Genomic DNA, 13,327 nt, shown 5'->3' with positions numbered 1-13,327 from the left:
ATGTTGAAAATGGAGATACCAAGCAGGAGGAAAAGCGGAAGACCTCAGAGAAGTTACATCACTAAACTCTAGTCTGAGTCAGACAAAAATGTTCCCCATCTTGTGACTTCCATTAGAAGAAAAACCCGCTTTCCATACAAAAAGCTGCCTGTGTACACTTGATTAAATTTTCTGTCTCTCGTGTGTTCACATTTTAGTTTGTTGGCATGTAGAACATTTTCCATCACACTGTGAAGTCCCACACATGAGGTAGGATTACCTCATGTTTGTTGCTAAATCTTCCTTTTAGGGAGAGATTTAATCTTTGGGCATTAATCATGTGTGTTGCTGCTTTTACACATGCTTAAGGTTTTGCTTGTGGTTGTGGATCCCTTGTTGCCTCATGTGCAGAGTCAGAATGACATCAGCTAACATGCATTGTTGCGGTTGTGAGTAGGCTGAGGATAAATGGCCCATTTGGGGTCTGCAGGAGGAATAAATGGAGCCAAAAACTGCAAACAGATTTATTGGAACTGTAATTACAAACCTGAAAGTTCACCGTTCTGAACTACTTTATTCAATTAGCACTGTTTCTTTATAGAACCATCTTCCATCCTAATTATAGCAGCACACATGATGCCTGTGTAATAATGTTAGACTCACCCTTCTTGCAGAGTACAAGAATAATTAAATGTTTGTTTGAGAGCAGTTGCTAAGATATAAGGAAGAATAAACATGCCAATGTGTATAAAAGAAGTCTTTATTTACAGTTTGTCTGCAGGTGGAGTCGGTAGCAGTTCTTATGTGCCACAGTGTTTAGTCTTTAGTCCATCCTGATGGAGGAATGAGAATCATCAAAATAAAAAAGTTTCCGACAGCCTCCTTGTAGATGCTCCATATAAATTTAAGGTTGACTGGTGAACCATGGGTGGGTGACCACAGGTTTGTTTTAGAAGGCCAGCTTCTTCATGAGCAGGTAGACCCTAGAGTCCACTTCAAAGCCGTGAAGATTGTTGGCATCTCCCTGTAGCCTCATGAGGAGGCCTCCATAAGACACATAAGCAGAGCTGAAACAAGAAAAACACACAAGAAATTGGAATAGCACAAACCAACGGCAGAGTCTGGAAAAGTTATCACACAGGCAGATTCAAATGTGATCTCATTTCCATAAATAGTTTCACAGAAAGGTCATCTTCTCTGTTAGAAACACAGTTTTGTTCCAGCGGATTATTAATTTCAGTAAATATATGACATATAGTCATTTTGAGAAAACTAAGCACTTCACTTACAGACGTGTGGCAGCTTCTGTTGAAGTTTCATCGCCCTCAATCTTGTAAACTTTCCCATACATCACATAATCAAACTGGTCTGCTCTGGAAATTTAAACAAAGTGGAATGAGTGTGAAAGTCATTTTGTAAATTAAAAGCGTAAGAAGTATTAACAATGTTATTATTGTTAAATATGCCAATAAAACAGCAATTTTCTTTTTGCTAAAGTTCCACAAATTACAACTTTAAATTGGAAGCAGCTGTCTTACCTAGACGGTCTGTCATCCTGAGGATTGTACTCTCCATCGTCTGGTGTTCCATCTTCATATAACGTGCTGGCAATTACCAGTCTAAACTTGTCACCTTAATGAAAGAGATATATTACAACAAACTAGCTTTATCATATTGTGCATTTGGACACTTTGGGTTACAGATACAATTCTGACACATGGTTCTTCAAGGCTTTTTACTCATAGAGCTGGGTTCCTTTGGGTTGAGTAAATGTTATTATACAGCTATTACACGACTCACCTGCACGTGAACAAGTCAAATATTGAGGGAGTCAGGGGATACATTAACGAGCAATCATATTTTTTTATGTATTACAGTATAATCTTTACTTTTGAAGAGTGCCAGTTTATTCTGATAAAATATTCTAAATAGCTGACATAGTCATTTGCTATAATTATGCTGTATATAGGACCGGTTTACACCATTGTATTTGATACATATTAACTAACAAATGACTTCCAATTTAAAACAAAACAAAACAAAAACACAAAGACACACAGGGACAAAAAAAGAATGTTTTTTCTTACCAAGATCAACAGGATAGATCTGAATGTTCACATCCAAGATGAGGTCCATCTTGAACGATTCACTTTCACAATGCAGACGAGATACTGCAGATTAACAGTTGAAGAGTTTCTATTAGATAATTTATTGTTTGTTTGTTTTTTTAATTAAATGGTGTTAACGAAGATCAACAATAACTAAAATAATGCCTCTTGTTGATAATCAAAGTTAGACTGGTTCATGATTGGCCAGAAGTTGTGTGTTTGGATACTTGAAAGGTTTAATACTTAATATCAGATCCCTTTCACTAAGAAGAACTGCACTTGGGTTATAAATTAAACTTTATCTATATCGAGATCAAATTAGAGATCAAACATGCAATTATCTGTTGGTTGGTGTTATAATTTCACTTTTTTAATGATAATATTTCACACACCTCTGTCAAACTTCTTGCCATCTGGATCGATATCTTTTACATCAAAAATATCCTCAAAAAGAATTCCAGCCATCTCTCTCCGAGTCTGTCAGTCTGTAAAAATAAGGGAAAATAAAGACAAAAACACAAAATGAAGCCACTTTTATTAGACTGAAACCATTACTGAAACTTAAAACACACCCTGCCAGTACAAGAAACACACTTCACTTAAATTCACAGAAACTTGTGTTTGCTTGTCTTATTGTTCCCCCCCGTCTATTCTGTGCACAACTGCAGCTGAAAAATCTTAACCACTAATCATACATTAATGAAACAACTGTGTATCACAACGTAAAAAAAAAAACTTCAAACCTTAATAATTCGTGCTTTTGTTTTTGACCATTTAACAGTAATCTAACACCCGTTGTTGCCGAATCAGTTAGCGAAAGTATTAAGGTCTTGGCAAAGCTTTTTCAACTTTAGCATCTCTCATTCATGCTAATTGCTAGCCTTAGCATATTGGCCAAACGATTCCAAAAACGTACCTCAAGTTTTGATATTATACTGTAAGTTCAATGGCGTCGCGCTCACTTGGGTTTTCACTCTGCGACGGGGAGTATTTAATTTTGCGCTAGATGTCTTAGTTAGTCAAAATTTCATTCATTATTATCCCAAACAGACTGTACCGCGCAGGAACAATGTGCTCAACCTTTGACATAGAAAGTGCTTCCGGTTTGAAATACGGAAAGAAAGAATATAAATGTAAATATATAACGAAATTAGATAAAGACAGATAGACGAATTTTTTCAGCCACAGACAAAAAAAAAACGTATAATAAAAAAAAAAATACCTGCCTATCTGCTCTTTCTCTACGTTAATATTCGAAACAAATATATAGGTTTTCCAGCTAGTTTAAAAAATAAATGGTCTCATGAGATACCTTATTGTTGTTATAAAGTTAAAAAGAGCAAAAGAAAATCACAATAATCTGCAAAGAATACGTAAGAACCAAATAGCATCCTTTCGGCAATGTTTACGACATTTGCCTCTACTTTCCAGTCTATTCGGTTGCTAGGTGTTTTTTAGCGTCCTGTCTGTGTACTGTTGCTAGCTAATGGCTATCTAACTAATATAAGTTGCAACTGAAGACCACAAATCCTCACAAAAATGGACGGTTCTACGCGTGAGCGCCTCGGAAGTGTCAATGAAATGTATTCACCAAGTACCTGATATACGAACGAGGTAATGATGTTAATGCGCTCTCTTTATGTCGCATAACGTTAATTGATGAGTTAGCTTATTAGCTAGCTTGTGACATCTTGACGCTGTCTCTGATGTCTTACTGTGATGAAAATAATTCACTTTTAAGGCAAATGTGCTTGAATTTTAGATTATAAAGTAAAATCGCCATCAGTTGTATCTTTGTTGATGTTTTTCTCTTTCTGTGTGTGTGTGTGTGTGTGTGTGTGTGTGTTAGTTGCTCAAACCATTGTGCTGTCCAATTCAAACAGACCGCAAAATACTAACTCGGAGCGAAAACGTTATTGAATGAAAGTGGGACTCTTTGCTGCCGGATATTTTAAAGCTTTTCGGTACTCACATGAGTTCCAAGGAGGCAGCCAATATGGGGGACATCTCGGCAAATGAAACCGATCTTCTTGGGATGATTAAGGAGGTAGCACGTTTCTTCTGTAAACTGCCATATGCAAATCGCAGTGAGCATTAATAGAAATGAAGTAATCGCAATGCACAACTTTCATATATAGCGTTTCTACAATAAATTATGCATAGATGATTGAAAGCATACTTACATTCTGCTCTGATTGAGGTGGTATGTCACGTGTGTTTATTTGTATTTTTTTGTTCGTTTCTTTGTAGTACCTCAAATTTGAAGAATTTGAAGAAACTCTTCACAGTTTTGAGAAGGAGTGCAAAAGCAAAGGCAGACTCCTCTCAAAGCCTCGAGGGAATACTCTCAAAGACTCAAAGACACGTGTAATTCAGGTACATTTTGATTTTTCATGGAGGAGTGATGGTAAAAAGTGCAAAAGACTATTTGATTAGAAAATGCTAATTAACATGTAAATATTGCAACCTCAAAGCAAAGTTCAAATTGATGTATTTGTCTGTATTAATTGTAAAGATCTGTAATAGTCATGTACATTGAGACTCAATTATTACTGTGTGATAAACCACAAAAAATGTGACTTTTGTAGAAAGACCTTCTCAGCTCATTTGATGATGGAGACCACAGGGTGTTCTTTGAACTGTGGACAGAGAATATTCCCCACAGAGTTAAAGACACTGATGCTGAGGCCCAGGGACTGGAGTTCTACCTTTACATCCACTTTACAATCTACCCACTGAGGAGGCACCCTGTAGGACATGTATGTATTTACATGTGTATTTACAAGTGTATGTGTCTGTTAATACTTATTTCATTATGTGCTATTTTTCATATGTCCACTAAGCTGCGCCAGAGTCTTATTTTCGCCCTTCTGTGGCAACAATTTTGTGAGTCAATTGGAGTTTGAGTTCATTTATTTATACAGATTTGTAAAAAACCTTATGCTTCTTTTAGCAAAACATGCAATCATAATTGAAGATGTATTGCGTCTTCTTAAGTGACCCCTTAAGCCAGGGGTGTCCAAACTTTTTTCACTGAGGGCCACATACATAAAAATATAGGAGGGGCTGGGCCACTTACTAGAAATTAGGTATATAACCTTAACTTTACTGTATTAAAGTTAGAAAAATCACTTAAAAGTGGTCAAATGTGTTATATTGTTGAATATAATTAAAGACAAAACTGCCTTCATCACAGCTTTCCATAAATTGATGTTTATTGATTTATTCAGAAAAAGCTTTGGTAGCTCATTCTCAGAACAGCAGCCTCAGATTTCTTCTTAGACAGAAGATTTACAGTCCAGAGAAAAAACAATAAAGGGGAAAATGGGACGGGTACATTTCAAGTTTATTATTTAAGTTATTAGGCTTAGCAAAACATCTATTAACGTCCGTTTGAAACGATGGACGATGGACTGGACTTAATAACAGGAGTCCATATAATTTTAGTAAATTATTCTGGTGAGTATCAGCTGCGCTGGGTATGTAAATCGGGCCATCCAGCTGCAGTGCTGATCGTACGCCACTCCTGGCAAAAATCCAGACAAATGTCACTTGATCAAGGAGCAAATCTGCATCAGATGAGATCAGCTGACTACGTCTGCGTGCGCTGTGCATATAAAGAAAGTGGTGCGCAAAAGCAGGGTAGTGACATAATTGATGCGCATTATTGATATTTGAAGCATGTGTACCTACACATGCATGCTTATTAACACACGGGTACTGTGGAATATATTTTTACTCACATAAAGCGCTCGTGCTCTCGTCCACTCCCCGCAAAAAAATTAGCAGCTGTGCGGTGTCTGTGGCATCGGTGTAAAAATCAAAAGCACAGCTTTATCAGACAGTTGCAGTTTAATGTTGGCTGACGAGTCTTCAATTTGTCGCACAGCTGTATTTCTGGACATGCTGACGTTGTTGAAGTTCTGCACTTTTTCCGGATAGGCCTACATTATTTCGGTGACTTTAACGAGGCCGTGTTTTATGAGGTCTCCATCTGAAAAAGGCTTGCCATGTCTTGGGCGACCTCATAGCTGGCTATTGGAGCCTTTTCCTGGACAATTTGAGCACGCAAAAAAATACTGTTGCTGTCCCTGCAGCATAGCTACCATTTGCTTTAATTTCTGCTCTCGCTCAGCACCAGTGTAAGATGCATAGGCCTGATGTTTGGTTTCATAATGACGTCGTACATTATACTCTTTCATAACTGCCACAGTTTCAGTGCAGATCAAACAGACATACTTCCCCTTGAATTCTTTGAAGAAATATTCACTCTCCCACCGTGTCTGAAATTTTCTGCACTCACTTTCTACCTTTTGCTTCTTTGGTTCTGCCATGTTTAGTAACTTGGGGATAAGTTTTTCTGTGATTTGCCTTTTTGGTGGAGCAACTGCCTTGATCAACAGCAGCTCCCCCTGGTGTTAAAACTAAGAAGTGCAATACACTCAAGAAGTGCGGGCCATATTCTATTCTATTTATAAAATTACTTGCGGGCCAATTAAAAATGGACCGAGTTTGGACACCCCAGCCTTAAGCTTACCTGATTTAGTTATTTATTTTTTTAAATTTTGTTCATGAATTGTTTTTGATGGACATCTCAAATCTACCTCAAGGACCGTGCTGAGTTTGAAGAGAGGGTTTCCTTCTTCAGGCAGTACCTGGAAACTCGAGGAGGAGCTCTGAGCCAGACCACAGAGTTTCTGCCTTACTACGCTTTGCCTTTTGTTCCCAACCCCACTGTCCACCCTTCTTTCAAAGAACTGTTCCAGGTATTACACTTATAGAATATTACCTTGCTTTTAACCATCTAGTACAGTTACTAAGTCACACTGTGAGAATGAACATCACCATACTTCATATTTAACTTCTGTTTCATGTTTTTAGGATTCCTGGATGCCAAAATTGAGAGATAAGCTGGAGCAGTTCCTGTCAGTGATACTTAAGCCATCTAACAGCCCAAGGCTGATGACTTTATATGTATCCTTCTACTGTGCCTCACTAATGAGCCGTTGCTGGGAAAACCATCAGAGTACAGATGTACAAATGGATTTGTCTGTCTTGTTTTGATTTCAGTGAGATGGCATTAGCGACAAATCTGAAACTAATAGAAAATTAACACAATTCATATTTTCATTCATTGCACAAACCCACGTGACAGGTAAACGGTTGTCAAGTAAAACGTAACTTTTGTCAATTAAATTCTCAATTCCAGCTTTTTACATTAACAGATTACTAGGTTAGGTAGTTTAACAGCCTTCAGTGAAACTTATAAAACTTAGCAAACAGTAAAAATCTAGCAATTTCGTTGAAGGCAAGGTATGATGTGTAGAAAATAAACCCACTGAGGAGCAAAAAAACTTGCCTTCTTTAGCTGGACTGCACATTTAAATGTAGAATACATATATGTTCTGTAGGTGAATAAGGAATTCTTTAACAACCAGTCTCTTGTAACATGTTTGATCATGTGACAACCTGAGAGACGTACCACGAAGAGAGATTGACGGGATAGTGAGTTATGTTGAATTAAAAGTCAGTTTCGATTAAAAAATATTCTGGAATTGCCAAAATTTTACTTACTTACTACTTACTGTAAAGTTCCAGTAATTCAACCTGTGAACTTTTTTGAGAGCACAGTCGGAAACACAAAACCCAGCCTAAAAGAGAAAGTTGATAACAACCGTCATGACAACCATTGTCCCCAACTGGGGTTTTAGATTTTATCAAGTTAGCTAATGCACAGAAAGAAACAAAGTTATCCTAACCTCCTCAGAGTAGAAGGGCAGGCAAAGGTAATGGAATTATTGGGATACTGGAAACCCACCACATAGACTTTGCTCAGTACATATTTGTGAAACTAAACTAGCCAACTTTCAAAGCTTTGTAAAATAAAAAGCTATGGGCTGAAAAAAAATGTTTCTAGTGTATACAAAATTAACACGGTTACCAAAAGTGGGAACATTTGAGCATCAGTGTTTTTTGGCTCAGCCAATTAATAACATTTACATGTGATTACATGACATTTATAGGGTACTTAAGTGAAAGTAGGAACACAACCAATTGTCGTTGTTTGTTGTCTGCTACCTGGGGTGCATGCACATCTGGTATGTTGTAATGTAAAGTCTGTGCTGCTTTCAGGAAAACAGATGTCCGCGTGGACCACGCTCAGCATCTCATGATGAAATTTGCGTGACTTGGACTCAAACCGACAGAGAAAGCATAACTGAGGCTTCAGATATTAATTAGTTCCATCTGCAGTCCTTTTACTAATTATTTCATTTGTATGTAATTCCTGATGAAACCATTAACAAGGGAATAAATACAGGAGAAATGTTTGATTTGTCTCTAAGTATGTGATCTTTAACCAGCTTCATGCAGAAGGAGGGTGGAAGGAGTACTAAAGGTAATTACCCCATCACAGAGTCTACCTTTTCGTGCATTGCAGTTTGCAGTTCTTCACCCCAACAGCTGTTTCTTATTGCCAGTTATTCAGTTTTCTTTCTTTCAACTTTTCATAATCTCAAAGGGAACAAAGGCTCACGGCCACACCTGCTCATTAATCAGTAGTGGTCAACTAATACTACAGATAAAGAAGTCATATCAGCGTCACCCATTATACATCTGTTTGCCAAGGGTTTTTTGCTTGATTCATTTGTATAATGTGGAAAGTATTATTTACGTAATAACACTTACAGAACTCTCACTAATGGATAAAAAACATTATGTTAAATATTGATAAAGGTTAGTAGAAAAGTCAATGATGAGATTGGTGTTGGAGAGGTTGATTAAAAATGGCATTTCAGAATATTGTTTAATTTTTAAATGAATTTCTTGACATCTAAAAGGATAACAGGCATTTTCACCTAATGCATGTAAGCCAGTGTTGGTTTCTGCAGTCTCCGTCTTTTTCTGTTTGTTTGGGTGAATGCACAGAGGCCACGCAGCAGTTACAGCTCCAGCTGGCTGAATCAGATCGCCGCATCACCAGCTACGTACGGAAGTTCAACAAGATGCAAGCTGACTACCATAACCTGATTGGAATCACTGCTGAGTTGGTCGACTCATTGGAGGCCACAGTCAGCGGAAAGATGGTAGGGCAGGCTAATTGTGGGACAAACAAGCACACATTCTGTCAGACATGCAACAGATACGGAGTCCATAAGTGTGGCACAAGTTAGAAAAGAATGTGTGCACACAGGACAAAAACCCCCAAATTTGCATATTCAAAGTCCAGTGGTGTGCATGCGAGCGCCAACAAGAAATCTTTTGATGCGCAAAATGGATTGAAAATATATATGAAAAGATTTTAATATTTGGAAAACTAGAATACACTTGTAGTACCCTGCTCTTCTCGCACAAACAGTATTTTAAAGCTCAGGGGAACGTGCCTTGTTTTTGCAGATCTCCCCAGAGTACCTGCAGAATGTGTGTGTTCGCCTGTTCAGCAGCCAGATGAGACAGAGTGTGATGCAGAGCACAGACTTCACCAGGCCAGGCACTGTGAGTTGCAGCACACAGTCTTAGCTCTATTCCTTCCCTCTTCTTCACGCCTCAGAATAGTAACAACAACACCTGGCCCCAACTTAATGTGATTTTATTGAAGCATAGAGTATGCATAGCAGACGGTGAGGAGATAAGAGCCACAATCGGGGAAAAGTGCACTTAAGGAGTGTTTACATTATGTACAAAAAGACATCTTTGTTCCTTTTATGTAAGCTGTCTAGTCATTCTGTTGTGTGCATCCTAGAATGAGTGCTTCCTGGATCCTGGAGTTGAATCAATACAGTCATTGTTGGAAAGTCAAGTGTACACAACACAAATTTCCAATAAGCAGTCACAGACATTTACGTAATCATCTGCCTTGGAAATGTAACTGTGTTTCTCCCATAAAGACGACATTTAAAGGTGTCGAGATGGGTCAGAGTTACATTAAATCTTAAATCCTTGCTGCTGTTATTAAGCCTCTTTTTCTGCCTCTTTTGTGCCACCGATAATCAAAAGGCTGTAGAAAAGCTCCCAACCGACCTAAAAAACTGTCCACAGCTTGACAATCATGCTTGCTGTTAGCGGCCTTCATTGTGGTTTTGACCTCTGGCTTGTGAAATCTTGTTTCTTTCTATTTGAACTGAACAACATTTTTTTCTGTGTTTTGTGTGTGTGGTTTTTTTTTTTTTTTTGCTTGTGTGATGCTTTTGTCCCCAAAGGGATATTACTCTATGAGTCCCTATGATGATGGCTATGTAAGTTTCATATATTTTCATCTTTACATTTTCTTATTGCTCAGGTCCCCAGTTCTCATCTAGCTTCTGCCTCGGTGTCTCCCTTTTCCCTCCTGTTGTTGTCTTTATGTCCTTCATGACCTCCTAACATATTTCTTCATCACACCCTCCTGACTATATGTGCATTCCCGCTAGATTGTCCCAGTTTAAACGTATGTTTGGCTTTATTTGCAGTAAGGACGATGACAGTCATTGTTCCTCAACTCTCATTTTAGCCTTTAGCTCTCAACTTATCTCTCAGTTTCATTTTTCTTCTCTTATGCTTATTGTTATTTTTTGTTTTGTTTTTTAGATTATAGCCATATAAAATGACAGAACAAGAATGGCCATCACAGGGTGCTTTGATTTAAAAGAATTACTCGCATGCTCGGGTTCTCAAACAGGACAGGTTATATTACAGCTATTTGAAAGGCAGCAAAAAGAACACTTCATGTAGGATTCTTAACAACCTTAAAAACAGGCACCCAGGGTCAACATATCAAATTTGCTGTTTTTAGGTATAGTTAAACATTAAAAAATGAGCAGCCATAGCTAGTAAACTTTACTTTAAACCACTGTTACGTAGCAGTTTAAAGCTAAGCAGGTCAACATACCTGCTTAGCTTCATAAATTATTTTTGAGGATAGTATTTTTTCTCATTTAGGCTTGCTAGTTTAATGTAAGTGAGTGCAAGGCCATAATTTATCCTCAGTATCAGAGTCTTTGTCTTTGTACATTATCAATCTTTCTTTTATTGCTGTTTGGACCAAGGCATAAAGCCTTGTAGTTAGACAATAGCATCAACAGTCCATGATTTTGGTTGTAACCACAGTGTAAAAACAGATTGAAAAGATGAAAAAACATAAAAAGCATTTCACTTTTATTCAAAGAATATAAAAACTAATCAGGACTCAAAATTTAGATAAAACTTGGACATAAAGTCTTGCTGCAAGCAAGTCTCCCCATTCTGCAGCTATCTTGGTAAAGACTCCAGCCAGTTATTTGGGCAGGTTGAATGACTAAATGAAGGGGGAGAGAGTCATTTTTATTTTCAAGGATCAAAAAAGAACATCTAAAAACTGTGCTAATTCAGTTTAGGGTCGCAGCTTACATTGTTGGTTTAAATATACAGGGTGGGCCATTGATATGGATACACCATAATAACATGGGAATGGTTGGTGATATTAAAGTCCTGTTTGTGGCACATCAGTATATTTGAGGGGGCAAACTCCTCAAGATGGGTGGTGACCATGGTGGCCATTTAGAAGTCGGCCATCTTAGAACTTTTATTTTTCCAATAGGAAGAGGGTCATGTGACACATAAAACTTATTGGTAATGTCACAAGAAAAACAATGGTGTGCTTGGATTCAACGTAACTTTATTCTTTCATGAGTTATTTACAAGTTTCTGACCACTTATAAAATGTGTTCAATGTTCTGCCCATTGTGTTGGATTGTCAATGCAACCCTCTCCCACTCTTCACACACTGATAGCAACACCGCAGAAGAAATGTCAGCACAGGCATCCAGTATCCGTAGTTTCAGGTGCTGCACATCTCGTATCTTCACACCATAGACAATTGCCCCTCACATATACTAATGTGCCACAAACAGGACGTTAACATCACCAACCATTCCCATTTTATTACGGTGTATCCATATAAATGGCCCACCCTGTAGTTGACTTTCCTGCCACCACACAGTCGAAATTAGTCGTTTTAAAATTTAGCTTGTATGCGCTTCAATGCAAACACTAGATTTCAGGTTCAACATATAATTGGCTCTTTGGTGGGATTGACTGAACACCTCCATCTTTGTCTTTGCAGAAACCTGGATTTCTGTTCTGTCAGAAAGAAAGAAAGTGTACTTTATTGGTCCCCGTGGGGAAAATCCCTCTCTGCATTTAACCCATTCACTCAGTGAAGCAGTGGGCAGCCACTGGGCGCCCGGGGAGCAGTGTGTAGGGACGGTACCTTGCTCAGGGGTACCTCAGGGTAGTTGTTCAGGGGAATCGAACCCCCGACCTTCCGATCATGGGGCCACCACTCTACCTACTGAGCTATCCCTGCCCTGACAACAGTCAGCCGTCTGCTGTTGTCAGAAGTACCTTTGTTTAGCTTTATGGTTCTCTTCTTACTAAGCAGCATATTTGATTGTCGCTTTAAATATGACCTTCTGGTTGCTTGGTGCGCCAGTGTCAAATGTCCCAGAACAACATATTAGCATGCGTACATGGGCACCAAATGTTTAGGGGGAAAGGAACTTGGGAAAGAAGCCAGGTATCACTGTTCTGTTCTTTTTCTTTGTTTGTTTTAGTGTGCCAGACAAGGCGATACCTCTGTTTACACGGATCAGTGTTCTCCTCCTCCTCCTCCTTAGATTTGATTTCAGGGGTTTTCAAAATACCCTCAGAGTAAAAACTTTAATAGTCAGTTTCACCTTACTTTACGCACAACAACAACACCTCGGTGATCAAGTTTTTGTTTCTTCTCCTGGGTCAAAGTGGGGGTCTTTCACTTGTTAGATGTCAGTCGCTACACTCTGGAGCCATCTAAAAAAAACCACAGATGGACTAATGTGTGACAAATGCAGAAGTATTAGCCTACCCTTTCTGGTACTGTTTCTTGGCCTCTTACTGCATAGATAATATTGCCAAACACTGTAATACTGTATGTCCCAGTACTCAGCATGTACCACACGCATGATGATGTATGCATGTCTTAAAAACTACTAATGACATATTTACACATTAGCTAACTTGATTATCTTAGATTGGATGGACCAGATGGTAAGAGTAACATATGGTTAATGTTGCATGTGGTATGTTTTGCACACTTTAAAGTGATAAATAAAGTCAGATTGTAAAAAAATACCCTGCATTAAAGATCCTCCTTTTTTTCTTCTCATTATCTCTGTTTTTTTTCCTCTGCCTTCTCTTGTAGGCTTCCTCTATGCTACGAGCGTCCATTGCACCACAGTAAGTCTTCG

At 38.3% G+C, this 13,327-nt stretch overlaps 2 protein-coding genes across 10 annotated transcripts in view; one reads left to right on the top strand and one right to left on the bottom strand.

Moving 5' to 3' along the window:
• Positions 1-721: 721 nt before the first annotated feature.
• Positions 722-4,123, bottom strand: polr2h (RNA polymerase II, I and III subunit H). Of its 3 annotated transcripts, none has more exons than XM_085433208.1 (6): positions 4,060-4,123; positions 2,480-2,572; positions 2,067-2,150; positions 1,518-1,611; positions 1,269-1,352; positions 722-1,046 (listed from the first exon to the last, which is right to left on the bottom strand). In XM_085433208.1, exons 2-6 carry the CDS (start codon positions 2,550-2,552, stop codon positions 929-931), a joined length of 453 nt encoding a protein of 150 aa, XP_085289334.1. In that variant the 5' UTR covers positions 2,553-2,572; positions 4,060-4,123; the 3' UTR covers positions 722-928. The 3 variants fall into 3 exon arrangements, with proteins under 3 accessions (XP_085289334.1, XP_085289335.1, XP_085289333.1); XM_085433209.1 differs by lacking the exon at positions 4,060-4,123 and adding an exon at positions 3,400-3,472; XM_085433207.1 differs by lacking the exon at positions 4,060-4,123 and adding an exon at positions 3,004-3,205.
• armc9 (armadillo repeat containing 9) overlaps positions 3,536-13,327 on the top strand; it is a 27,509-nt gene continuing 17,717 nt past the window's right edge. For 3 of the 7 annotated variants that reach the window (XM_085433198.1, XM_085433203.1, XM_085433202.1), the window contains exons 1-11: positions 3,537-3,701; positions 3,937-4,134; positions 4,338-4,463; positions 4,676-4,846; positions 6,698-6,853; positions 6,969-7,061; positions 8,460-8,484; positions 9,015-9,172; positions 9,483-9,581; positions 10,286-10,321; positions 13,282-13,316. In XM_085433198.1, the coding sequence (XP_085289324.1) occupies positions 4,060-4,134; positions 4,338-4,463; positions 4,676-4,846; positions 6,698-6,853; positions 6,969-7,061; positions 8,460-8,484; positions 9,015-9,172; positions 9,483-9,581; positions 10,286-10,321; positions 13,282-13,316 (974 nt within the window). In that variant the 5' untranslated portion in view covers positions 3,537-3,701; positions 3,937-4,059. Of the gene's footprint in view, positions 3,702-3,936; positions 4,135-4,337; positions 4,464-4,675; positions 4,847-6,697; positions 6,854-6,968; positions 7,062-8,459; positions 8,485-9,014; positions 9,173-9,482; positions 9,582-10,285; positions 10,322-13,281; positions 13,317-13,327 lie in introns of all 7 variants that reach the window. The other 4 variants (XM_085433201.1, XM_085433206.1, XM_085433204.1 and 1 more) reach the window with 3 other exon arrangements.

This window comes from Copadichromis virginalis, linkage group LG15, assembly GCF_057382275.1.
Source record: "Copadichromis virginalis isolate Kocher_CV1m ecotype Utaka linkage group LG15, C_Virginalis_male_GT1.1, whole genome shotgun sequence".
NCBI lineage: Eukaryota > Metazoa > Chordata > Actinopteri > Cichliformes > Cichlidae > Copadichromis > Copadichromis virginalis.
This window is presented reverse-complemented; position numbering and strand designations above follow the sequence as displayed.